The sequence below is a fragment of the Elephas maximus genome, chromosome 10 (assembly GCF_024166365.1).
Source record: "Elephas maximus indicus isolate mEleMax1 chromosome 10, mEleMax1 primary haplotype, whole genome shotgun sequence".
Taxonomy (NCBI): domain Eukaryota; kingdom Metazoa; phylum Chordata; class Mammalia; order Proboscidea; family Elephantidae; genus Elephas; species Elephas maximus.
In genome coordinates, this window is record NC_064828.1 from 104,684,803 (window position 1) to 104,712,598 (window position 27,796).

The 27,796-nt window shown below is 39.9% G+C and overlaps 1 protein-coding gene across 4 annotated transcripts in view; it reads right to left on the reverse strand.

Annotated features, from left to right (window-relative positions):
• RPS6KA5 (ribosomal protein S6 kinase A5) overlaps positions 1 to 27,796 on the reverse strand; it is a 199,889-nt gene that overhangs the window by 158,310 nt on the left and 13,783 nt on the right. Inside the window, exon 1 of one of the 4 annotated variants that reach the window (XM_049898424.1) lies at positions 16,402 to 16,496. The exons of 2 other annotated variants lie outside the window; for them this stretch is intronic. Coding sequence is in view for 1 of the 2 variants with exons in the window: in XM_049898423.1 (XP_049754380.1) it covers positions 444 to 447 (4 nt within the window). In the remaining variant the exon portion in view is untranslated. Of the gene's footprint in view, positions 1 to 443; positions 889 to 16,401; positions 16,497 to 27,796 lie in introns of those variants that run through there. One more of the 4 variants, XM_049898423.1, reaches the window with a different exon arrangement.

The window sequence follows — 27,796 nt, forward strand, 5'->3', positions numbered from 1 at the left end:
AAGCCTAACCCCTATCCCTGTGGTTATAATTCCATTTAGGAATAGATTTTCTTTGTTGTGTTAATAAGGTAGTATTAGTATAGGGTGTGTCTTAAGCCAATCTCTTTTGAGATATAAAACCAAGCAAGCAGAGATGGGGAAAACAGATGCCATGCCACATGACAATCACCAAGGAGCTAAGGAATAGAAGCTGAAAAGAGACAAGGACCTTCCCCCGGATCTGAGAAAGAAAGCCTTCTCCTAGAGCTGGCACCCTAAATTCAGACTTCTAGTCTCCTATGCTATGAGAAAATAAATTGTTAAAGCACCCATTTGTGGTGTTTCTTTATAACAGCGCTAGATAACTAAGAAAACGAGGTTTATCACAAAGAATCAACTAAGCTATGCTGCAGTAACATATTACCATGAAATTCAGCGGCTTAAAATAACAGTTTATTTCTTACTCATTTTACATGTCCACCTTCAGTTATCTAGGATCTCTTCAGTATAGGGCCCAGGCTCAGAGCGAAGCCACCATCTAGTGTATTGCCAGTTGCTGATGCAGTGGGAATAAAATGTTGAAGGATATCAAACCAGCAGTTAAACACACAAGCTCTGAAGTCTTACATGTAAACTCTGCTCACATTTCATTGGCTAGAACTAGTCACATGAATATCTAACCACAAATGGCCCACCTGTCTTGTGCCAGGAAAACCACAAATCCCTTCCATTAGAAACTGTACCTAAAGCCTAAAATACTTCTGTTAATAGCAACAAGAAAATTTACTACTAACAAGAAAATTTACTACTTAGCATGTGAAAACTAAATTGGCTCAACATTAAAATCAAAGAAATTGTGTTCTAATTAAATTCAAATGACATGCACAGAATACAGATAAGACCTGTCAAATACATACATTTTAGCTGGCCAAATGATGGAGACTAAAATGCTTTAATTAAGGTTCCCAGAAAACAAAGAGTTTTAAATTATGGAAGATGAGTGTATCCATAATACCCTTATTAAGAAAATTTGCATGATTTTTAATAAAGAGAACAATAAAAATATGTACTCCTATTAATATACATTAATATACACAGAAAGGTTTATATACAAATACAATTACATTTTATTAACTATCAGTTTACTTAGCACAAATACTTCAGAGGTAATATCTGAAGAGGCAGTTAACACACAGAAAGCTATTATTTAATTTTGTTTTAATTTGGGCTACAAATGTGGACAGTAAAAAGACAAGCTTAAAAGTATCTATAATAAAAAAATAGCTATACAGTAATACACTGATATATCAAAAAACAACAATAACAAAAAAAAAACCCTCAAGGACATCCATAGTGAAATAACAGTAACAATAAAATGGGACTTATTATTTCTCCATTGTACAGCTTTAAAAGAAAACTTTAAACAAATATTAGAATAATAAAAATTGAACACCCACAGACTCCACATGGGAAATGACATAAAAATATTTCAACTTTGCTTTCCCATTATTTGCATTTTCTCTATTAAAATGTGCATGGAAAAAACATACTGGCTTTTAAAAAGTGGTCTCTACCAAAACCAAAAAACCAAACTCACTGCTGTCGAGTAGATTCCAACTCATAGCTACCCTGTAGGACAGAGTAGAACTGCCCCATAGGGTTTCCAAAGCTGTAAATCTTACAACAGCAGGCTGCCACATATCCTGCGGAGCAGCTGAGGGGTCCGAACCAGTGACCTTTTGATTAGCAGCCAAGAGCTTTAACATTGCACCACCAGGGTTCCTTTTACTTTACCAGGCTGTCCTAATTTATAATAAGATTGAAATTAAATTTGAAAATAATGGGAGACTAAAAGTAATTCATACAAAAACGTATAGCATATTGGCAATAGCTAAAAAAAAAGAATGTATAAAAATATTTTAATTATAAAATTAAAACTCAGTATACTTTAAAATATTCTTTCTACAAATGTTTAACAAGTTCCAGTGACATGTAAGCATTGTGTAGAACTATGGAGAACAGTAGTGGTCCAGAGTCTCACTGCCTAGGATAGAATCTAGGCTCTATTTACTAGCTCTGCATTCTCAGACAAATTACCTAACCTGTTTGTGCCTCTGTATCCTCATCTGTAAAATGAGGATATTAATAGCATCTATGTTACAGGGTTATTGTGGAGATACGAAGGCTGAAGACAAGGGAAATGTCTGAAAGCCTTTTAAGGGGTTTTACTACCCAGGTTCCCACACTCAGCGTACACAGGGTTAATAATTTCAAGAGACAAAGAATCAGAGCCCTGGTGGAGCAGTAGTTAACACCTCGGCTGCAACCAAAAGGTCAGCGGTTAGAATCTACCAGCCGCTCCTTGGAAACCCCATGGGGCAGTTCTACTCTGCCCTATAAGGGTCCCTATGACTTGAAATCGACTCGACGACAACGGGTTTTTTTTGGGGGGGGGGGACAGAAAAAGCAAGGATGAGGTGGGAGACAGCAAACACGGAATTAAATCAAAGTTGACATATCTCCTGCTGCTTCCAGAAAAGACAGTCTAGGGGATCCTTCTCTGGAGATTCTGATATTCATATGTTGAGTCTTAGTGAAAAAGCCTCTAAAATGTAAGCCTCCAACTGGCAAGGCATGTATACTCCACATAGAACTTCTATTACTCATATTAGTAGTCAGAAATTATCAGAAAATTGAGAAAAAATCCCTTACATGAAAGAAAATAATATGGGGGGTTGGGAGCATGAGAAGAAAAATAGGCAATTTAGGGTACAAGGAAAATGAATCTTTATAGAAAGTATAATTAATATCCAAGAGATATATTTCATCCATAAAATAGAAAGAGGATACAATTAAATAGATTAAGCCAGAAGTCAGCTCTGAGAAATTTTTTAAAAATCTGAAATAAAATGTCTGTAAGAGATCTGAACAATAAAGTTACAGAAATAAGCTAAAAAGTAAAATAAAAACAGATGGAGATAAACAACAGGAGAGAAAAACTTAAAAATTAACAGAATAAATCTTGGAAATCCAATGACTAACAGAATTCTACAAAGAGTGAACAGAAGAACTAAGAGGAAGAAATTATTAAATAAATAATCCAAAAAATATTCTCAGGACTGAGGGATTTTTAAGGGGCCCACTGAGTGCTTAGCACAATGAATGAAAAAATATCCACACGAAGCCATGTCATGCGAAATTTCAATACACCAGGGATAAACAGAAGATCCTAAAGCCTCTAGAAATTAAAAAAAAAAAAAAGTTCACATACTGTCTTAGTCATCTACTGCTGCTATATAACAAAAATACCACAAGTGGATGGCTTCAACAAACAGAATTTTATTCTCTCACAGTCTAGTAGGCTAGAAGTACAAATTCAGGATTCCAGCTTCAGGGGAAGGCCTTCTCTCTCTCTCCTGGCTCTGGAGGAAGGTCCTTATCATCAATCTTCCCTCCGTCTAGGAGCTTCTCCTCACAGGAACCTCAGGTCCAAAAGATGCGCTCTGCTACCCGCACTGCTTTCCTGGTGGTGTGAGGTCCCCCATCTCTCTGCTCATTTCTCGCTTTTATATTTCAAAAGAGGTTAGCTTAAAACACTATCTAAAATTGTAGATCTCATCAAGATAACTGCTACTAATCCATCTCATCAACATCATAGTGCTGGGATTTACACAGGGGAATCGCATCAGACAACAAAATGGTAGACAATCATACAATACTGAGAATCATGACCTAAGCAAGTTGACAGATATTTGGTGGGACAATTCAATCCATGACGCATACAAAACACTGGGGCTTCTCATCAGGAGCATTAAAAGCTAGAAGACAATGAGACACCCCTTCCAAAATTGTGGTGAAAATTCAATGTAGAATTCTATATAAAGCTAAACTATCATATGTGTGAGAACGGAATAAAGACATTTTAATATCTGAAAAATCCTTTTTTTTTTAATCTCTCGAGCACACTTTCTCAGTAAGGTAGTGCAAGAAGCACTCCACTGATCAGTTACCAGGGAAGACAAGGTCACGGGATCTGAAAAATAGGATAATATTAAAGGAAAGTCTCATGATGACAATTATGCACAAGCTGAAAGAGCAACCAATCTAGAGTAGACGAGAAGGGCAGAGGGTTCCAGAAAAGATGTCCTCAAGAAAAGAAGTAGTAGTTGTTAGGTGCCCAGAAGTCAGTTCCGACTCATAGCGACCCTATGCACAACAGAACGAAACACTGCCCAGTCCTGAGCCATCCTTACAGTCGTTATGCTTGAGCTCATGGTTGCAGCCACTGTGTCAATCCACCTCGTTGAGGGTCTTCCTCTTTTCCACTGACCCTGTGCTCTGCCAAGCATGACATCCTTCTCCAGGGACTGATCCCTCCTGACAACATATCCAAAGTATGTAAGATGCAGTCTCGCCATCCTTGCTCCTAAGGAGCATTCTGGTTGTACTTCTTCCGAGATAGACTTGTTTGTTCTTCTGGCAGTCCGTGGTATATTCAATATTCTTAGCCAACACCAAAATTCAAAGGCATCAATTCTTCTTCCATCTTCCTTATTCATTGTCCAGCTTTCACATGCATATGATGCGACTGAAAATACCATGGCTTGGGTCAGGTGCACCTTAGTCTTCAAGGTGACATCTCTGCTCTTCAACACTTTAAAGAGGTCCTTTGCAGCAGATTTGACCAATGCAATGCATCTTTTGATTTCTTGACTGCTGCTTCCATGGCTGTTGATTGTGGATCCAAGTAAAATGAAATCCTCGACAACCTCTATCTTTTCTCCATTTATAATGATGTTGCTCATTGGTCCAGTTGTGAGGATGTTTTCTGTATGTTGAGGTGCAATCCAAACTGAAGGCTGTGGTCTTTGATCTTCATTGCTAAGTGCTTCAAGTCCTCTTCACTTTCAGCAATCAAGGTTGTGTCACCTGCATAATACAGGTTGTTAATGAGTCTTCCTCCAATCCTGATGCCCTGTTCTTCTTCACATAGTCCAGCTTCTCGGATGATTTGCTCAGCACACAGATTGAATAGGTACGGTGAAAGAATACAACCCTGACGCACACCTTTCCTGACTTTAAGCCAATCAGTATCCCCTTGTTCTGTCCAAACAACTGCCTCTTGATCTATGTAAAGGTTCCTCATGAGCACAATTAAGTGTTCTGGAATTCCCATTCTTTCCAATGTTATCCATAATTTGTTATGATCCACGTAGTCTAATGCCTTTGCATAGCCAATAAAACACAGGTAAACATCCTTCTGGTATTCTCTGCTTTCAGCCAGGATCCACCTGACATCAGCAATGATATCCCTGGTTCCACGTCCTCTTCGGAAACTGGCCTGAATTTCTGGCAGTTCCCTGTCGATATACTGCTGCAGCCATTTTTGAATGATCTTCAGCAAAATTTTGCTTGCATGTGATATTAATAATATTGTTCTATAATTTCCACATTCCGTTGGATCACCTTTCTTGGGAATAGGCATAAATATGGATCTCTTCCAGTCAGTTGGCCAGGAAGCTGTCTTCCTTTCTTGGCATAGACGGGTGAGCACCTCCAGCGCTGCATCCGTTTGTTGAAACATCTCAATTGATATTCCATCATTTCCTGGAGCCTTATTCTTTCCCAGTGCCTTGAGAGCTGCTTGGACTTCTTCCTTCAGTACCATCGGTTCCTGATCATATGCTACCTCTTGAAATGGTTGAATACCGGCTAATTCTTTTCGGTATAATGACTCTGTGTATTCCTTCCGTCTTCTTTTGATGCTTTCTGCGTCATTTAATATTTTCCCCGTAGAATCCTTCACTACTGCAACTCGAGGCTTGAATTTTTTCTTCAGTTCTTTCAGCTTGAGAAACACCACGCATGTTCTTCCTTTTTGGTTTTCCATTTCCAGCTCTTTGCACACGTCATTATAATACTTTGTCTTCTCGACCCGCCCTTTGAAACCTCTTCAGTTCTTTTACTTCATCAATTCTTCCTTTTGCTTTAGGTGCTCGACGTTCGAAAGCAAGTCTCAGAGTCTCCTCCGACATCCATCTTGGTCTTTTCTTTCTTTCCTGTCTTTTCCATGACCTCTTGCTTTCTTCACGGATGATGTCATTCCACAACTCATCTGGTCTTCGGTCACCAGTGTTCAATGCGTCAAATCTATTCTTGAGATGGTCTCTAAATTCAGGTGAGATACACTCAAGGTCATATTTTGGCTCTCATGGACTTGCTCTGATTTACTTCAGTTTCCGCTTGAACTTGCATATGAGCAATTGATGGTCTGTTCCACAGTCGGCCCCTGGCCTTGTTCTGACTGAGGATATTGAGCTTTTCCATCATCTCTTTCCACAGATGTAGTCAATTTGATTTCTGTGTGTTCTATCTGGCGAGGTCCATGAGTACAGTCACCGTTTATGTTGGTGAAAGATGGTATTTGCAATGAAGAAGTTGTTGGTCTTGCAAGATTCCATCACTCGATCTCCAGCACTTTTTCTCTCACCAAGGCCATATTTTCCAACTACTGATCCTCCTTCTTTGTTTCCAACTTTCACATTAAAATCACCAGTAATTATCAATGCATCTTGATTGCATGTTCGATCAATTTCAGACTGCAGCAGCTGATAAAAATCTTCTATTTCTTCATCTTTGGCCCTAGTCGTTGGTGCGTCAATTTGAGTAACAGTCGTATTAACTGGCCTTCCTTGTAGGTGTATGGATATTATCCTATCACTGACAGCATTGTACTTCAGGATAGATCTTGAAATGTTCTTTTTGAGGATGAATGCAACATCATTCCTCTTCAAGTTGTCATTCCCAGCATAGTAGACTATATGATTGTCCAATTCAAAATAGCCAATACCAGTCCATTTCAGTGCACTAATGCCTAAGATATCGACGTTTATGCGTTCCATTTCATTTTTGATGGTTTCCAATTTTCCTAGATTCATACTTCGTACATTCCAGGTTCCGATTATTAATGGATGTTTGCAGCTGTTTCTTCTCATTTTGAGTCTTGCCACATCAGCAGATGAAGGTCCCGAAAGCTTGACTCTATCCACGTCATTAAGGTCGACTCAACTTTGAGGAGGCAGCTCTTCCCCAGTCGTCTTTTGAGTGCCTTCCAACCTGGGGGGCTCATCTTCCAGCACTATATCAGACAATGTTCCGCGGCTATTCATAAGGTTTTCACTGGCTAATACTTTTCAGAAGTAGACTGCCGGGTCCTTCTTCCTAGTCTGTCTTAGTCTGGAAGCTCAGCTGAAACCTGTCCTCCATGGGTGACCCTGCTGGTATCTGAATACCGGTGGCATAGCTTCCGGCATCACAGCAACACGCAAGCCCCCACAGTAAGACAAACTGACAGACATGTGGGGGGATCTAGAAAATAGGATAATATTAAAGGGAAGTCTCATGATGACAATTACACAGAAGCTGAAAGAGCAGCCAATCTAGAGGAGACGAGAAGGACAGAGGATTCCAGAAAAGATGTCCTCAAGAAAAAAAGTAGAGTTCATGGGTTATCTAATCAATGGAAAATCAAAGACTCAAAGAAAACTAAGTGTAGGAAAAGACTGGGTAATTTAACTTCAGGAAAAGTGAAAACTTTATACAAGGAAGGAAACAAAAATACAGACTACTTGGCTCAGCAATCAGTATTTACGTAATCATAATAATAAAAGACTGAAAGTAGATTTAACCAAAATTATAAAATACCTTTACTAAGTAGATGGTCAGGGAAATTATGGAGGCCTAAAATGGATGACTCAAGAGCTTTAAAATGTCACTGAAAATTGGTAGATAATATTAGAAGAAAGTAGAAACTGGAAATGGAACAGCAGATGAGGGCCAGGAACTGCTGATTTTGTTGTTATTGTTTTTGGTATAAGCCTCATAGTGCTACCTGACTAAGTATCTACATGGGTTACTTAAATAAACATTTAAAAATTAAACTTAAAGAGTATTTATTGAGTAGTCTTTGTGGACAGAGCCCTGGTGGCACAGTGGTTGAAAGCTTGGCTGCTAACCAAAAGGCTGGCAGTTCGAATTTACCAGCTGCTCCTTGGAAACCCTATGGGGCAGTTCTACTCTCTTCTATAGGGTGCTGTGAGTCAGAACTGAGTCAACAGCAAAGGGTTTGGTTTTTTTGGGTTTTGTCTTTGTGGCAGATACCATAGTTTGGTCCATCTAGCACTTATTCCCAACCACCTTCTCTCTTGTCTTCAGAGGTTTGGAAGCTAAATATTTAATTCTACAGCATCTCTTGCAAAAGGAAGGCCATGTGACAACGTGGCCAAAAACAAAACATCCAGAAAAGTCTGTTGCAGAAGACTGCAAATCCTAAATACAAAGAAAAAGCCTCACAAAGTATTTTCCTCTTTCCCCATATTCCTATCTGAATGTGGATAGTCAACAGTGAGGACGGAAACCAACATACTAAGGTTACAGATTGCCAACAAGTTGATTCCGACTCATAGAGACCCTATAGGACAGAGTAGAACTGCTCCCTCAGGTGTCCAAGGAGCAGTTGGTGGATCTGAACTGCCGATCTTTTGATTAGCAGTCAAACCCTTTACCACTGTGCCACCAAGGTTCCAACAATAGCTAACTTAAAAAATATTTACGTTAAACTGTTCAAATTCTCCATTTCTATTTTAAGATTAAAACTAAGGTTGACAAAACATAAAGACAGAAGATCTTGGATTCTTAGGGGCATGGGCTGTCTGGCTCCAGACTCCTTGTTATGTGATTGTTTATCCTATTTATGTAAGCCACTGCAGTTGTTTTTTTTTTGTTTGTTTGTTTTACTTGCAGCTAAAAGCATACCAGTTACTATGATAAGCACTCGGAAACAGATGAAGAAAACTGTCCCCAAAAGCTTTGTTATCTACTAAACATAAACAATAAACAACTATAATACCAAACAGAATGTACTACAGCCACAAATGTGGTGTTTTAAGAATTCAGAGGAGGGAGAGATGACATTCAGCTGGAAGACCAGGGAAAGCTTCCTGGGCTGACGGCTTTGGGTCTTGCAGAATTGAGAGGATTTTAAGAGATGTACATTCCGTGATAAAGAAAGCAAGCAAAGTACAGAGTACCTGCAAGGAAGGCAAGGGCTTCTGAGTTGAAAAGACACAAATTACAACCATATTCACCATGTTTGTAACCCTGGAACATATATTGTATTTGCAACATATGTAAGTGACAAAGGATTTCTAGTCAGAATTTATGAAGAACTCTTACCGAACAACAAGAACAAAAGACAATCTACTCGATGGAAAAAAAAAAAAGGCAAAAGACACAAACAAGCACTTCACAAATGAAGAAACATAAAGGCCAACAAACATGAAAAGATATTTTCTCTCATTACTAATGGAGGAAATGTAAACTTTAAAATCCCAATGAGATGACAGTAAAATCCATGCCTACCAGATTTGTAATAAAAATTTTTAAACTGACAATAAAAAGTTCTGGACAGAATTAAGAACAACTAGAATAGTTATACACGGCTGCTAAGAACATAATTTTATGCAACTATTTTAGAGGAATAAACTGGTATTATCCAGCAACGTTGAAGGCATGTACATCCCCGTGACCAAACATTTGACTTCTAGGTATATATCCTAGAGAAATGCTTATCTTTATGCATCAAGAGAGATATAACAAAAAAAGAGTTCACAGAAATATTGTTTTTAATAGGAAAAAAGAAAACAACCCAAATGTCTACTGACAGTAGACAAATAAATCGTCTTCATACATGGAACGGTTTATAACCATGATTATGAATAAATTACATCTATGTGCAAAAATATAGATAAATGCAAGAATATAAGGATAGGTAAAAAAAATTCAAGTTGCGAGGAATGCATACAGTAGGATCTCATGTTGACATTGTTTAGGGAACTATGTAAGATGAAACTATGGAAAAATCCAAGATAGTGATCCTTCTTCTGAGGAGAAAAAGATAGGATTGGGGAGGGGTCTATAGGGTACTTCAAAAGGAATTTTTTTCATAAGCAATATGATTGATTGATAGATTAGATAGATGTTGTTGTTGTTAGGTGCCGTCAAATCAGTTCCGACTCATAACGACCCTATGTACAACAGAATGAAACAGTGCCTGGTCCTGGGCCATCCTTACAACTGTTGTTATGCTTGAGCTCATTGTTGCAGCCAGGGTGTCAATCCACCTTGTTGAAGGTCTTCCTCTTTTCCACTGACCCTGTACTCTGCCAAGCATGATGTCCTTCTCCAGGGACTGATCCCTCCTGACAACATATCCAAAGTATGTAAGACGCAGTCTCGCCATCCTTGCTTCTAAGGGGCATTCTGGTTGTACTTCTTCTAAGACAGCTTTGTTCATTCTTTTGGCAGTCCATGGTATATTCAATATTCTTCACCAACACCACAATTCAAAGGTATCAATTCTTCTTCAGTCTTCCTTATTCATTGTCCAGCTTTCACATCCATATGACACGATTGAAAATACCATGGCTTGGGTCAGACAGGCCTTAGTCTTCAAGGTGACACCTTCGCTCTTCAACACTTTAAAGAGGTCCTCTGCAGCAGATTTACCCAGTGCAATGCGTCTTTTGATTTCTTGACTGCTGCTTCCACGGCTGTTGATTGTGGATCCAAGTAAAATGAAAGCCTTGACAACTTCAATCTCTTCCCTGTTTAGATAGATAGATAGTTTATATATATTTATATATTCTTACAACTGGACCAATAAGCAGCATCATGATAAATGGAGAAAAAATTCATGCTGTCAAGGCTTTCATTTTACTTGGATCCACTATCAATGCCCGTGGAAAGAGCAGTCAGGATATCAAACGAACTATTGCATTGGGCAAATCTGATGCAAAAGACCTTAAAGTGTTAAAGAGCAAAGATGTCACACTTTGAGGACTAAGGTGTGCCTGACCCAAGCCATGATATTTTCAATTGCCTCATATGCATGCAAAAGCTGGACAATGAATAAGGAAGACTGAAGAATTGATGCCTTTGAATTACGGTGTTGGCAAAGAACATTGAATACACCACGGAATGGCAGAAGAACAAGCAAGTCTGTCCTCGAAGAAATACAGCCAGGTTGCCCCCTGGAAGCGAGGATTGTGGGACTTCATCTCATGTACTTTGGACATCTTCTCAGGAGGGACCAGTCCCTGGAGAAGGACATCATGCTTGGTAGAGGGTCAGCGAAAAAGAGGAAAAGCCTCAACGAGATGGATTCACATAGTGGCTGCAACAATGGGCTCAAACATAGCAACAATTCTAAGGATGGTGCAAAACAGGGCAGTATCTCATTCTGTTGTACACAGGGTTGTTACGAGTTAGAATCAACTCAAAAGCACCTAACAACAAAAAATACATATATATACACACACATACATATATATGTACATATATATACACACACATAACCAAAATCAAAACCATTGCTGTCAAGTTGATTCCAATTCATAGCAACCCTACAGGACAGAATTGCCTCATAGGGTTTCCAAGGAGTGGCTGGTGGATTCCAGCCACCGACCTTTTTTGGTTAGCAGCCAACCTCTTAACCACTGTGCCACAACCATCTGTTGTAGCGTTATCCTTTATACCTTACATACATCTTATAATTATTCTTTATCTACCGCACAGTTAATAAAAATAACTTTTCAAAAAGCCACATGGGATATATTTTAGAAGAAAGTCATGCTTACCAAAATACAAAAAAATAGAAAAGACAAAAAAAAAAATACAGATAATTTGAGATGGAGAGAAAAAAAGTCATTGAAACCAATGTAAAATCGCCTTACTCTTTTCACTCAACTGAATCAGGGTTCATCACTAAAAACAAAGGAGGTAGAATTCACTCCATTGCTCATTCACTCACTCGCTCATCAGGTTCCAGACACTGTTCTAGGTGTTGAGATACAACTGTGGACAAAGGTTAAAATCCCTGGCCCCATAGAACTTTAATGCCAGTGGGGAGTCCAAAGCAATAAGGGAATAAGAAAAGCTTTATAATAGCCAATATGAACATAAAAACTCAACAAGCAATGAATGCTACACAGAGTAGGGCCCCAGGCAAACATGTAACTTCAAAAAGATTTCATTACTTTTCCACCAACACTCAGAAACCTAAAAGAGAAAGCTAACTTTGGAAAGCTGTAATTCAGAATTTTAAAAGGTGACAATATCTATGCTGATTTAGAATAACACATGTCAACATCAAAAGGTTATCATCACACACTAACTGGGGTATGGCAGTGCTAACACTAATCTAGAGGTCACAGTTTGGCAAATCTAACCACCTTGGGGTCTCTGTAAGTCAGAATCAACTTGACGGCAACTAACAACAACAGGTTCAACTACAACCCCCAACTTATTAAATTCTGGGGAAAATGGCTTTATCACAGCACATTCACTTCACAAAAGACAACATAATTCTGAGGGCCTCGCCCAGATAATTTTATCTAAAATCTGACAGTAGAGAAAAAACAATGAAATACACAGAAAGTATCAAGAAGCAGAAGCTAACAAACAAGAAAAAGAAAAGACTATAAAAAGTACACACAGTCTAAGGCTTCATGTGTATGGAGGAGTCAACAGTCCCATACACCCTGAGCGTCGCTATCAATACACACTGCAATAAATGTTGCTCAGCCTAAAAAAAAAAAGGTAAATTTTGTCCAGGAGAGCCTGCTTAAGAAGTTAAGGACCTAAGGCATATAATCACAGGCATACAGTGTAAAAAATACAAAATAAAATCCTTTCAAAATAAAGACAAACCAACAGAAAATGCAATTTTTAACTAAGGGAACAAATGATATAAACAGACAAGTTCACAGAAAAGGAAAACCAAGTGGTTAATAAACCTGTTATAAACTTACCAGTATTCAGGGAAATTCTAATTAAAAGAGAAAGTTTATATTGCTCCCATCAAATGAATAAAAATTTTAAAGTAACAAAACCAAGAGCTGGTAAATGAAGCAAGAAGAACTCCTGTGTCCTGCTGGTGGGATATGAATTAGCACAATCAATCTGGAAATATCAAGTAAAGTTCAAGGTGTGCATACCCCATACCCTGATTCCATTCCTGGGTATATACCTTAGAGAAACTCTTGCACATATGCGCTCGGAGACAAATAAAATACCACAGTCAATATCATTGTATGATAGCAAAAAATTAAACACAATGGATAAAGAGATTATGGTATCATCATACAATGGAATACGGTAGAGCAGTGAAAATAAATTAATAAAAGGTACAATGTCCACACAGAAAACTCCCACTTGTGATGTTGGCAAGGAAGCATACATATAGCTTAGATAATAAGGATATGTATATGTACAGTATGTCTTTTTTTTATATGTATAGTAAGTATATCTGTATAATGTCATTTATGCAAAGAGAAGTACATGCAAAACATTATTAAATGCTGTAGTTTCTGGATATATACCTATTTTATGAAAGTATAAAAACATAATTGGGATGAAAAAACTAAATTAAGGATAGTAGTTATTTCTGAAAAAGAGAAAGGGGAGCAGGGCCTGGCAAAGTGCAGAGGCTTCCACTGAAATAGTAACACTTAAAAAAAAAAAAAACAGATAACTAAACACGACAAAATACTAAAAGCTAGCTGGTAGTTTTATGGGTGTTCACTCCACACATATCACAAAGACACATACTTTTAAAAATGATCTCTGAAAAACAAAACAAAAGCTTAAGTAACCAATAATTCCTGAAGAGATAAAAACATTAGCTTCCTTTCCTGGCTCTTCTCCCTCATTCCCCACAGCCCTTGCCCTTAAAAATCCCATCACCCGTAGAGTGGATTCTGACTCATTGTGACTGTATACACTACCCCTAATTTAAAAATGAATGAATGAACAAATGAAAGTTGTTCTCAGGTTGAAAAAATCAGTCATGGAAAAAGCGTTAGGTCAGGGCCCAGTTTACGGAGTCCAAATATCTGGATTCATACTCAGTTCTGCCACTTACAAGCTACATGAATTGGAGCAAAGCCTTTAACATTAGCTTCATCCTCTGTAACAAAGATAATAACAACACCTACCACAGAGTGGCTGGGATGATTCAATCAGAATGCAGAGGTAAAGCAAAAAGCACCTGCTTAAATTTAATAACAGTAATCATAACCAAGTAATAGTGTAGTAAATCTCACGCACTGCCTCAAAAGACCAGTGGTTTAATGGTCTGACTGAGACTAGAGGAATCCCGGCGGTCATGGTCCCCAAACCTTCTGTTGGCCCAGGACAGGAACCATTCCCAAAGACAACTCAGCAGACATGAAAGGGACTGGACAGTGGGTAGGAGAGAGATGCTGACGAAGAGTGAGCTAATGATATCAGGTAGACACTTGAGACTGTGTTGGCATCTCCTGTCTGAAGCGGGGATGGGAGGATAGAGAGAGTTGGAAGCTGGCAAAATTGTCATGAAAGGAGAGACTGGAAGGGCTGACTCATTAGGGGGAGAGCAAGTGGGAGAACGGAGCAAGGTGTATATAAACTTATGTGACAGTCTGACTTGATTTGTAAACGTTCACTTGAAGCTCAATAAAAGTTAATACAAAAAAAAAAAAACACATATGGTAGCAAAAAACATTTAACAACAACAAAAAAAACCCAAAACATTCTTTCATAATTGTAGTGAAATAATATTCTTTTAAAATACAACCTTCTTGTCAATACTTCCATTACTACAATGAAGTCCCTTCACATTCCAGCCTAGGGTTATACCAGAAAAAAAAAAAAAAAAGATGCACACAGTGGCCCAGTGCTCACAAGGAGCCATACACACACCATCTCTAGCCATGGCAGGAGCAGTCCTGGCTCTGTGTATGAATGGAACACTACAACAGGAACCCTCCAAAGGATGTCAGGAAGAGACAACATGGACCCTAAAGTACTAGATCATCATTCTCTCCAAGTTTAGTCTCCTGCAGGCTTATCCAACAATGTCTAAGATCATAAATCCCTGGAAGATGTGGGTCAAATTAGCTTTATTTACTCTGTAATTGATTTGAAAATCCCAGAAAATGGAATTATATCAATGCCACAGGTGGCACAATATTCAAACAGAGAGCAGTGGGAATCCAGAAGACTGCTGCATTTGAGTTTCATACCCCAGATTCTACAACATTATCCATCAAACGACTTGGGAGCCTTTTGAAAAGGAAACCATGAATACCAGGGTGTCGACATGGTCACTAAAAAGTCATGCTAAGCCAACCTTATTTTCTTGGGGTCAAGCAAATGTGGCAGGTTACATCTTCATTTCACAAAGCACTTGGCTTAGCTTTGCTGAGGTAGCTGGAAGTAGCTTTCACAGCCAGTAATAAATTCTCATTCCGAGCCCTCTATCTGTGGCACTCCTATGGTATATGGAACTTTGCTTTTTATTATCTACATGTTATCTTCTTTCTTTTCACACTCAGATTCAGTGCCTCCTAATCTGGAATTCTTCAAAGCAGCTAGCACCTAAAAAGCCTAAATAACACACAAAACAGAAGAAGCTTGGACTAAGATGGAGAAGCGTGAGGTGAGCTTATACACATGCAGGTGCACAGCTGGACCATACTCCAAGGTGCTGGCCACATATGCAACTGTCTACCTGATGACAGGCCACAGACTGTGTCCATCTTCTGCTACTCAATATTTTGAACAATTCCTCTAGTCAAAGTCACAGAAGGGGATGTTTTTAGTATCTGTTAAGGGTCTGCTTTGAGACTATCAATAGTCTAGGATAATAATCAGAATCTTTACATAACTGTAAGGACTATGAAATAAAAAATATAAATTTACACAAATGCAAAAAAAAAAAGCTTACACAAGCAAATACCACAGATTTATCATAAGAGGATTCTAAGGCATGCAAAAAACACTGCTTGGTAAAACTTACATAAAAACCATGTATTATCATATCCTAAAAGAAGTACAAGGGCACATGTGATCATTCTGAAAAGTTATAGGAGACTTGATAAAATGCTGAGAACAGAGATTTCTACGTTGACATTTAGTAAAAATTTGAACAGATCACTAAATCCCAAATTGCAGGCATATATTGCATTCACTCATTCATATAAACTTGACTCAAATACACAATTTGTAACTCAATTTTGACCCAGTCCAAAAGGTCTTTTTCTTGAAAGTACCAAAGAGAACTTTAAGATAGTATCACAAAACTTCAGGATTAGAAGACACTTCTAAGACCAGGATGTTCACACATTCATACAGAGTATCTCATCCAATGCATCTAAAAATTTTACATTCCAGAAGAACAAAATGCATGTCTTCTTTTTTTTTTTCCTAACAGAATATAATTAATCCAGACAACAGGAACAATTACTTAATGGGCCAAGGGCTTTGCCACTAAAAATAGGATATACCATTTATGTCCAATAAGCAAATTTCTATTAAGCATACCCACAGAGATGTTGTTCAGTCATGAGGCCAGTGGTGCGGGGATCATTCTTAGGCTGGCAAGGGTGGGTCCAGGGTCCTGTCCACTTATTCTCAAAAGTCTAAAGCCAATAAACAAGGATGGTTAAAAAAAAAAAAAAAAGACCAGTGGTTTGTTCATAGTCTTCGAATGCCTTATAGGTGGCACCACTAAAAAACCGTAAGGTCAAATATCTTCTCAGGGATAATGTCCACAGGGAATTAAAATGTTTCCAAAGAAATTATGACCAATTCTAGTTTCATGTGGTTTACTTAGCATTTCTTTTGAATAGCACAAAAATATAGTAAAAATACAGAATGGTACGATTAAACAATTACCATACAAATAGAACTAAAAAGAAAAAAAGATCCTTCAACTAAAATATTATTGAGAAGAATGCCTATGCCTTATGTCACACCAATATCAGACGCCTGTCCATTCTGTTTCTCTCTGTTTCCCTATTAGTTTCAGAATATAGAAAAAAACTAACAAATCTATTTTCTGAACAAGTTCAATTACAGAGACAAACTTCCCTTCTGACATGTACGTCAGTGAATAAAAGCAGTAATATCTTGACTAACCTCGGCTATTTATAACAATTTCTTCCAACAGGGAATTCCGGATAAAAAATAGCTTTTTAAAAAATCCTGTGCACCTAATTATTATTTATCTTCCAAAATCATGTCTGATTTTTGTGTTCAATAATCATGGCCAGCAATACAAAACAGAGTATTGCAAATGGGTTCGATGGGTCCCTCGATCTGAGAAGAAACAGCCCTCACTTAGAGTTGTTTGTTTATGAAAAGCTGGGTAGGGAGAAAAAAAAAGTTCTCTCAGTAGAATATTTTAGAATTATTATGTAAAGAGTCTGAATTTTCACATATACCCTTAAGGATACACACCCATGTTGTCAAGTCCTTTGTTTCAAACCCAGTTTTAGGAAAACACAAGCCAGACCTTTCCAGGATGCTCACAAGTAGCATTAACACAAGATGGGATATTTGGCACACCCATACCCACAGTCAATCAGAGAACTTCCGCACTGTATATTTAAGAACTCAAATTTGTTTTATTACCTTATTATTATGAATGTCCCCTCCATTGGCTATGTCTCTGTTCTGCTTTAAGTAAAGTAATCCATTAGCGGTTATCTACTATGTATCATAAAAAATAAAGACACGTTTGCTGCTTTAGAGACGTTCACAGTTTGATGGGGGTGGGGAGAGAAACAAAAATATAATGCAACAAAACAAGCGTAATTAGAGAGAAGTAAAAAGTCGTTAGAAACAAAAAGTAGTAGCAATTGTCTGAGCATAGAAGCTGAAATAATATCAAGGAAGCCTTCCAAGAAACAAAGATGGAAAGGTGTGAACTGAAGCTTTAAAAGTACATACGGACTTCTGGGTTTGGAGAACAACGACGGCTGCCTCCTTTCAAATCACCCCCCAACTACCCTTAAAAATCAAACCCATAAAACTAACGACAAGAGCGAATAAAACCACATCTGACCCATGTCTTTGGCCGTACTAGTAGACAGTGAATGCTAAAAATTCAAATTACCCACGATAGAAAAAAATAAACCAAATTCCAGCAGAGCTCCTGCCACCCACCACATTAAGCTGGCAGGTTTAGAGACAGAAGAGGGAGACTTATGAGACACCACGAAACAATGGGGGGGACGGAGTACGGATGACTTAGACAAAGCACAGTGAAAATCATCCCCAGGAGAGTCCAACAGTAAAAACCCAAAGACTGAACACAGGTTGGGACCTGGTACTCTATCTAAAACATCATCTAGGCAAGAGGCTAGACACGAGTGCACTTGAACGGAAAGAGCAGCCTCAGAGAAGCACAGCTTCCGAGGGACAACCAGAAACAGAAAAGGGAAGTGTCCTTGGAAATGGGCCAGTGAAGGGAAGGGAGAAGAAAAAATTAAGGATCCCACAGAAACGAAAGAGAAACAAGATACACCAATCCCAGTCCCCAACACCATCCATAAAAGAAACTGCACAGAAGATGGTGCTAATCAAACTCTCAAACTCGGGAATGAACCCATACGCAAAAAAGTAGACCACAGACACATAAAGAGACTGTACAAGACTCAGAAAATGCTAATCAAAGCATTTCAGTTGATGAAACATTCCCTTCTCCTCCCTTTCCCCCTCCAAAAAAAAAAAACCACAAAGCTAAAGAAAATGGGAACACAACACTTCAAACTGAATTAAATATCCTTAAATAAGCATTTGGGATGTGAAAAAAAAAAATCCTAAATCAGAAATACAAAACCTAAGAACAGAAATGAGCAAACCAGCAAACAAAAACAGGAAGAAACGAAAACAGCAGTTTCTTTAACCCAGAAAAGAAAAGGTACACACTTCCCAAACAGACTGTGGGCGTGCATTTTCCCCACCCCGTAGCTATCCATCCCCCCTCTGCCACACACACACAGAGAAAGGAAAAGAAGTTATTGGCAAAGGGATGAGCATGTGCATGGCACAACCTGGACACGGGTGAACTACAAACTACCTGTATGAACAGGTAGGTAGAGCTAGACCACTGAGCACTTTGAAGGACAGCTGACTAAGGCCTACTGACATATCGTCATTGTCGACATGACAGCTATATAATCAAGGAAAAAGAGACCGTGTCTGGCTTCAGATGTACTCACGGTAGAACTCAAGCTCTGCCTCTTACTAGAGCTGTGCTGAGCAATTATTTTTACCACTCCGAGCCCCTCATTTGTAATTTCTGATCGGACAGACAGAAAGATAGATGAATAGGTAGGTAGGTAAGTATGCAGGTAGGCAGGCAGGCAGGTAGCCTCACGCATGCATGTGTGCATGCGCACGCGCGCACACACATACACACTTGTTCTTGTCTGAACCTGTGTTCCTCCCAGAAGCAAAGCATCAGAAAAGGACTTGTATAAATGGGAAGAGAAGTGACTGACCAAGGAATGGAGAGTGGAGGTAGAAAGGAGAATAAACCAATACAAGGGCCCCTTACTGAGACGGTCAATACTGAGGGCAAGGGGAACTCTATCTTGCCGGGACTCTCTCAGGAACATTCAGAATGCTCCTAGAATTGTCTATGCAAAGACAGGGAGAGTATTTAAGGGCTGTCCTAATGGGAGGAGAACTTCCCGGCACTTTCAGACTGCATGTGCCTGTGTGCCCTCCAACGTCTATCTCATACTGGGCACTGGAGAACATACAAAGTGAGCATGCTTGAGACAAGACACTGTCAGTGCAAAGCGAGTCAAAGCCTGCATACAAGAGTTTGAAGACAGTGTGAGGTGGTGCTCAAGAGGCGACTGACAGAATATAGTTCAAATCCCCTCAAACTCTCCATTAAAAACAAATCCATCATTGAGTCTTCAAAGAAAAGCTGGGGTTGCTACTACACTATGGTGATAAGGAGGAATTCATCTCCAACTCAAGAAATTTACTGAGATTTTTCTTGTTGTTTCCCTGTTTGATGAATAGGCAATTGCAGCAAATAAAGGCTCAGATTCCTCAGAGATGAAGGCCTGAATCACGCAAGTCAAGTAACATTACGGTTGGCTGTCCATTTATCTTGCCCCATGGCCTATTAGCCATTGCCATATATCTCTGTGAGTCAGGGCACCCTGAATGCCAGTCTGACCCCTTACAGTAACTCCATCCACCTTGTCCCTGATGGTTAAGGACCACCATGTGGCCTCTGTCATTCCAGGATTCTACCATCGCTATGGATACTAGGGAATCCAGCTCTATGAAACCATCTCCTCTCAACCCTAGCCTCTGTGTCCCCCTCACCGGTGTCTTCTTTATCACATTAGTGGAGAAAGTATTTTCCTAGGGAACATGGTCAGACAGAGCATTCTTCAGCCTCATATAATAAATCCATTTTAATATTCTCTCTTCTCTGAGACATCTGACCTCAATACTCTGCCAAAGCAGTTCTTGCACATTTGTCTGATTTACTGTAAGCCATATTCACGTCCAAGCTTCAAGAACCATCCTAGCAGCATATTAGGATCAAGATACTAGAATATTAGATTCTGAATTATTGCTAGCACTCCCAGGTCAATAAATTCTCCCCTATCCAGCCTTATTATTCTGTCACCACTGAATAGTAAGATCCACTCCCTCATATGCTCCCCTTGTTCCTGCTGGTACATACTAACCAGGTCCTGGAATTATCTGCCTGAGTAAGCTATTCTCTCCCAGAGAAAGAACTATGTCTTTGCCCAGACTATGCTGAGACTGTGCCTAATTATTGTTCTAGAGCAACAGGGGCGGGGACAGGGCAGATCGTAAGGAGGACAAGCATTATCTTGTGAGGCATCCACCTCAACGGGATCTTTGCATGGTCTTCAAGCAAGAGGAGGCTGTTCTAACAAGGGATGGGGGAAGTGATTCAGAGGATTCAGGGAAATTGAGTGGTTTAAGGTTTGTAAGCTTATCCATCCAAACGTCCCCATCTGAGGTCTCGGGGTCTTTCCTATTCTTTCCATATCAAGGTCCTAACTTTGGCACAGAACGTTTGTCAAGGGTGTAGCAGAGAGGCAGAACCACCTATGAGTGATATAAGGGACTTATGCAGGACTTTGTTTAAATAGTTCATATAAAACTGTTGCTTCTGCATCAGGAGCTGGGCCTGAAGATAGCAGGGCATGAAGTTGGAAAGGAAATATGGAAATGAAGTGGGAAGAAGCAAGGACAAACTGGAATTCCAAAGACAAGCTAGAATCGATGAGGATAAATAGAAACCCAGATCTATCTCTTACTAACTTCAGACCTCCAACTTTGATGAGGTAGATAACCTGCAGGAAAACTGCACACATTGGCCCAGAATTCCAAGAAACTGATGGAGGTAGGTCGACTAATGTGCGCTGGCAGAGCCGCAGGCCTGGCTACTGCTCCACGCCAACAATAGGACACAGCAACAACATATGGGACCTGCCAAAGCGCAGAGTGCCATCACCACCCTTCAGAGGTAAAAGACATATGGCTGCTGCTTCACTTCTGCCTTTGAAATCTCACTCAAATGTCTCCTGCGGCAAGTGCAACCTGAAACCTGAAGAGAGTGCTGGGAAGTGTAGTTCCAGCTTAGCTCAGACGACATGGTACAAACCCACCAAAAAGGTATAAAACACTGCCACCCTTATGTTAAATTCTGGGCCTGATTTTCAGCATAATCTGTCCTATAGAGGCCCTCTAGTTTTCGCAGCATGCCTTGCACTGATAGTTGGCTGACCTAAGGCTGCCATTTTCTTTTCAAGGTTTCCGAAGGTAAAAGAGCTCAGTCAACTTCAGAGTCCTTATAATGACCACAGGCCCCACACTACTCAAGTGTCAGAGCTAATTACATAGCCCAGCTCTTCACCTTTCATTCATAGTTAGCCCCACTGCACTGCAGGTGAGTCTTAGTAACCATGCTGTCACGTATGGAAGCATTATCACCACCCACCACCATCAGCAACGGGGTCCTTATTGCAGTCTCACCACTAATACCCCATCTAAGCGTATGTTTTCCAGAGCCATTTTAGGTACTGTCTTAGCCTGGGTTCCCCCCAAAAGTAGAGCCTCAGACAAGACTTGTGTGCAAGTGGTTTATTTGGAACGTACTGCCAGTGAGAATGAGTGAAGAGGAACTGAGCAGAGAAAAATGGGAAGAAAGAAAAGCCAATACAAGGACGTGTTATCAACCCCATCTCAGTGGAACTTTTGAGAGATGTACAGAGTGCCTCTCAATTTTCCACTCTAGGATCAATACAAAGAAGCATTTATCTCTCAGCTCCCACACCCCATTAGTTGACGGTGGCCCAAGGGGAACATTAATACCCCTATACTTCTGGGAGGTGCATTTGTGCTTGCTGAGCTAGCTCCCACCTAAGCTTCAGAGTAGGAGTCAAAGTCCTAGGGCAAAAGTGAAAACTGTACAGCATATATGCTTGAAGCCAGACGCTGTCAAGCTGAAGAGAGTTCAAGCCCACACAGAGCTGTTTTCTACCACCATTGCTGGACTCCAGAGGTGAGGCAGATAGATGTGAGGCTGTGCACCAGAGGAGTCAGATACAATCAATATCCATCACGTAGGTGTGCTGTGAGAATTAAACAAAACATGCAAAACACTTGGGGGGAGTACCTGGCACATAAAGCTCAATAAATAATAGCTATTATCATTTTATTATCATTAGGTTAGACACTGAACAATGACTACAGCAGTGGCAGTGGTGGTGAGCAAGAAACAGATAGAACAGGTATTTCAGAATTGTAATTGCCACAACTGGGAGAGCGGATAGGTGGATAGGGGCAATACAAGGAGAGGAAAAAGTCAGGATGTTTCTAGTTTAGGTTACTGACAGGCTGGAGAACGACAATGCCACTAAACAAAACATGGAAGGCTGGAGGAAGAAGCATTGTCCATCTACAGAGTCTGAGTACCTGTGAGTTACCCAAATGCTTTCTGTTCAGTAGGCAGCTAGAAATAGCCGATAAGGAGCTCAAGAAAGAGATCTAAGCTGAAAGCAGAGATCTGGATGGTAGTACAAGCCATGATAATATTTCATCTCCCAGGAACAGTATCAACAGTTACAAGAGAAGAGGGCTGACAACGGATTACCAATATTTAACACACAAACAGAGGGATAGCGGTGAGTGAAAAAGGAAGATGGAGATGGTGATGGAGAAGAACCAGCAGGAAGGTACAATCTGTCACTGGGCAAAGGGACAACAGTATCAATGCTCCGGCACCTACTGTTCTAAAGACGTTAAGTAAGATCAAGACAGGGACATTTCCATCAGGTTTGGAAAACTGCAAGACATTAGTAACATTCGTGAGAACGGTTTCGGTGGAGTGATTCAGATGCAAACCTGACGTCACAGCACATCGAAGAGTGAATGGGAGACAAAGAAGTAGAAACAACTGGAATAAACTGCCCTTTCAAAAAGTGGTGGAAAAGGGAATGATAGCAATAACTAAAGGTCACACAGGATTTTTTTCTTTTTTTTTTTTAATCATAAGACTCAAACATGTTTGTAGAAAGGACAGCTTGAAGATCAGGGAAAGGGGAGAAAAACCTTAAGTCCGTGAGAACACAGAAGATTTCAAAAACAGGTGTAGAGCACACTCTGACTTGATTGCCTTTAATACACTTAGATTTGTTTTTAACATACCAATGAGAAAATACTGAGCATTTCATTACTGGGACCAACCTAACAGTTAAAGTTGTAAAGTGACTTTCTTATAAGACCTTTTATTTTCTTACTTGGCATTACAAAACATAAGCTTGTTGGACAAATTTTGTTTCAGTCAAAAGGTGACAACCGTATGCAGCGAGAAAAAAAAAACATTTTTGTATTTGAGTTTTTTTTTATCCTTTTGTCAGGGGGAAGTAAGTTATTTATAAAGCTTTTATCAGATGAGCTCTAATTCAGGGGTGTCCAATATAGTGCTGACAAGATATACACAACTTTGAAAGCTAAAATCTTTAGCCCCAATCTCCAGTGTCCAATTAGCCCAAGTCTGGGGAATCTACACAAGCTCAAAAATAAACTAAATAGCTAGCACATTAGGTTCCTTTCAACTGCCAGGTGGTAAGCTATTCTGAAGCTGTTTAGATTTGTGGTTGGGCCTCAAACCATTTCTCTGGACAGCGTTCTGCTGGAGGCAGAACAAAGTTATATTTAATATCTGTGTGCTTTAAAACAATGCGGCCCACTTTTCCCTTATTGCCGAGGTCACTTACCTTGGAGACTCACGGTACTTTTGGTGCATAAAACAGCAGTGTTTACTTATCCAACTGATTTTGGGATTACATGATGGAGCCAATATGAAAACTGAGTCAATAGGAAAACAAATGCTGGTAAAGCAGTAACAAACAGCCTTTTTTCCAATACGTGTACCAAATAAATTTAACTTAGAAGAACTGCACTAAATATAAAACACTTCGAAAAGCAGAAACAGAACATTAAGCTTACTAAGAATTTTGGCACGATCCAGAGAACATGCTCAGGAAACTGACCTCTGTGGAAAGCACAGAAGTGTTTCAAACCTCTTTCTGTAAGTTATTCTAAAACATCCTATAAACTTTCATCTCAAACCCACTGCCCTCTAGTCGATTCCGATTCATAATGACCCTGAAGGACAGAGTAGAACTGCCCCCAGAGGGTTTTCAAGGCTGTAATCTTTATAGAAGCAGACTGTCACATCTTTCTCCCGCACAGCTGCTGGTGGGTTCAAACCCTAGAACTATAGGTCAGCAGCTGAGCACTTAATCACTGCACCACCAGGGTAACTTTGTGTCAATTTTCTATATTTTTTTATACCTAAGAATTCCTTAAAAGACCAGAAAAACAGAATTTTTTAAAACAATGAGGCTATTTTTCTGTTTGAATAAAGAACTGACTTTCCTTCATATTTAGACAGAAGGAAAAAAAAAGCCAGAAGTTCAAAACTCCCACCTTCCTGCCACCAAATCTACGAATGCATGGTTATCCTCTCCCTCTTTCCTCCTATTATAACAGAAGCAATGGGCCTTTTCCATCAGGGGCCGATCCACCTCCCCCTGCCCCCACCACGAGTTCTACATCCCACATCCCATTCCCTCCTCAGGGACCTTGATACCATCAGCCATCCCCTCAGTGTAGTTCCAATCTCTCCCTTTATCTCGGATCCAGGCTAGTGATATTTCAGCATGCTCTAGCATTACTCATCTTAAAACTAGGAAACAAAAAATAAAACCTCCCTGAACCCCACATTCCTCTTTGGCTAAGTCTGTTGAATCCCCTCCAGGGCCAAGCCTCTGCATTCACTCCTCAACCCATTCCAGTCAGGCGTGTCCATTCAAATCTCCACCAAAACTGCTCTGGGTAGGGTCATCAGCCAGTCTGCTGAATTTGAGAGGCACCCCTTGAAGGACCTTTCTCTTTGGCTTTCATGGCACAACTTTCCTAGGCTTTCTCCTAGTTTTTCTTCTACCTTTCTGGCTGTTTTTCCTCTGTAGTCTTTCTTGGCAATTCATTTTCTACCCATTCTCTGAATTTCAGAGTTTTTCAGGGCTCAATTCTGAGTTTGCTTCCTCTCTTTCCATTCTACAACCTCTCCTAAGGAATTTCATCTGCGTTGGCTTTCAATGCCATCTAAAAGCCAATGACTAGAATTTTTACCCGAAGCCCAGATCTGTTTCCTGAGCTCCACACCCACATCCCACTAATGACACAAAACATGATGGTTTAGGTGGGCCCTGGGGCCAGACTGTTTAGGTTTCAAAATCAGTTATTCTACTTCCTGGATAACCCAGAGCAAGTGTTGACCTCTCTAAGACTGTTTCTTCGCCTTTAAAATTGGGATAATAACAACAGTATTCACTTCACAGGGCTATCTTCTGGGTTCAATGAGTTGATGAAAGCACCTACTTTGTAGCACATAGTAAGCTTTCATTATGCACGGTTACTATCACCATACGTACCATTCGGATATGTCGAAAGCAATGAAAACTTACCTCTATCTGTAGAGGATTAGATCCTATCTTTCCTGCCCACCATTACATGTGTCTGCCCTGGCTCACCATCTGTGAATCCTAAGGCAGAATTCTAAGAGGACCCTACTGACCCTAACCTTGGTACGCTCTCCTCCCCATGAATTAGGGACTATGATCAGATATCATTCCTGTGACTATATTATATGGCAAAAGGGATTTTGCAGATATAATTAAGGTCCCAAATGAGTTGACCTTACAATAGGGAGATTATCCAGGTAGGCTTAGCCTAATCACATGATCTCTTTTAAATCTGGGTCTAGAAGTCAGAGAAGGAAGAGTCAGAGAGTCAAAGCATGGGAAGGATGAAACATGCAATTGCTGGCTTGAAGATGGAAGAGCCGCATGAGAAGGAATGCAGGTGGCCTCTGGGAGCCAAGATCAGCCCCCAGCCGACAGCCAGCAAGTAACCTAGGACCCCAGGTCAACAACCACAAGAACCAAACTCTGCCAACAACAAGAATGCACTTGAAAGTGGATTTTTCCCCAGAGCCTCCAGTGGAGAACTCAGTCTGGGAGAACTGAGTCTGGCGGACACCTAGATCTCAGCCTTGTGATACCTGAATAGAGAACCCAGCCACGCCGTATGAACTTCTACTGAACTGTGAGCTAATACATGAGTGCTGTTATAAAACACTCAATTTGTGGTAATTTGTTATACAGCAATAGAAAATTAATGCACCATCTCAACAAACAGCACCTTCACACACACACTTGTTCCAGCCAGAAAACCCGGTATCAGTACCATATCATGTTCTGCTGATTCCATCTCCTAACTACATCTCAAATATACAGGCAAATCGTAATCTCAACTGTTAGCTAAGCCAAACCCTTATATTTTATCTGAGCTTCTGCAACAGCCTCCTAACTGGTCTCCCTTCATACAATCTTTTCTTCCATTCTCCTCACAGCAGTGACAATACAGTAAGTTTTTATGATGCAAAACTAATCTCAGCACTCTCCAATTTAAAATCCTTTAATGGCTTCATGCTGCACTCAGGATAATGCCAGAACTTCTTATCACAGCCTACAAAACCCTGCATGAAATGGCCCTGGCTATCTTTTCGGCCCATTTCCTGTTACTCTCCTGCTTGGATCTGATGCAGGAGCCACAGAGGCCTTCCTTCCAGTAATCCAGTGTGCCAAGCCACTTCCCACTTTAGAGCCATCTGTTACCTCCTTTGACAGAAATGCTTTCTCTTCCCACTCCTCACCTCATGATGGCCAGGGTCTCAGCTTAAACATTACGGCTTTACAGAAGGCTTCTGTCACCCCTCACACAATGTAAGGTCACCCTGTTAGAATCTTGACCCCTGTATTTCTTCACAGAGCTTATCACAATTGTAATCACAAAGTTACTTGCGTGATTATTTACTTAGGGCTTTCTCTTAGGTATAGTTCAACAATGGCAGAAGACATGCCTAATTTGTTCCCTGCTTTTTAAAACCTAGCATCTAGTACACTGCCAGGCATATAATAGGAATTCAGTAAGTCCTTGATGAATAAAACTATGACTGTTTTGCCCAACTTGTACATGGTAAAATTAGGTCAAAGTTAAAGAGTTTGATTTGTGTGTAGCTCCATATGATTTGCTCTATTCTAACCCTAATTATAATGTTTCCTCACAAATATATGACACTGGTCTTAAAAAAAAAAAAAAAAACAGTGGCAAGATCGTAGGAATGGATGAGCTCAAATATGCTGCTAGGACTCTGTTCATGACCTCTGAATGCAGCATTATATTTAGATTTAAGTACAACGTTATCCTTATTACATGCTTTACTTTTTTTTCCCCTCAGGAAAAACTTATAATTCCACTCCCGATTACTGATGTGGTTAGTGGACAGAGTGCT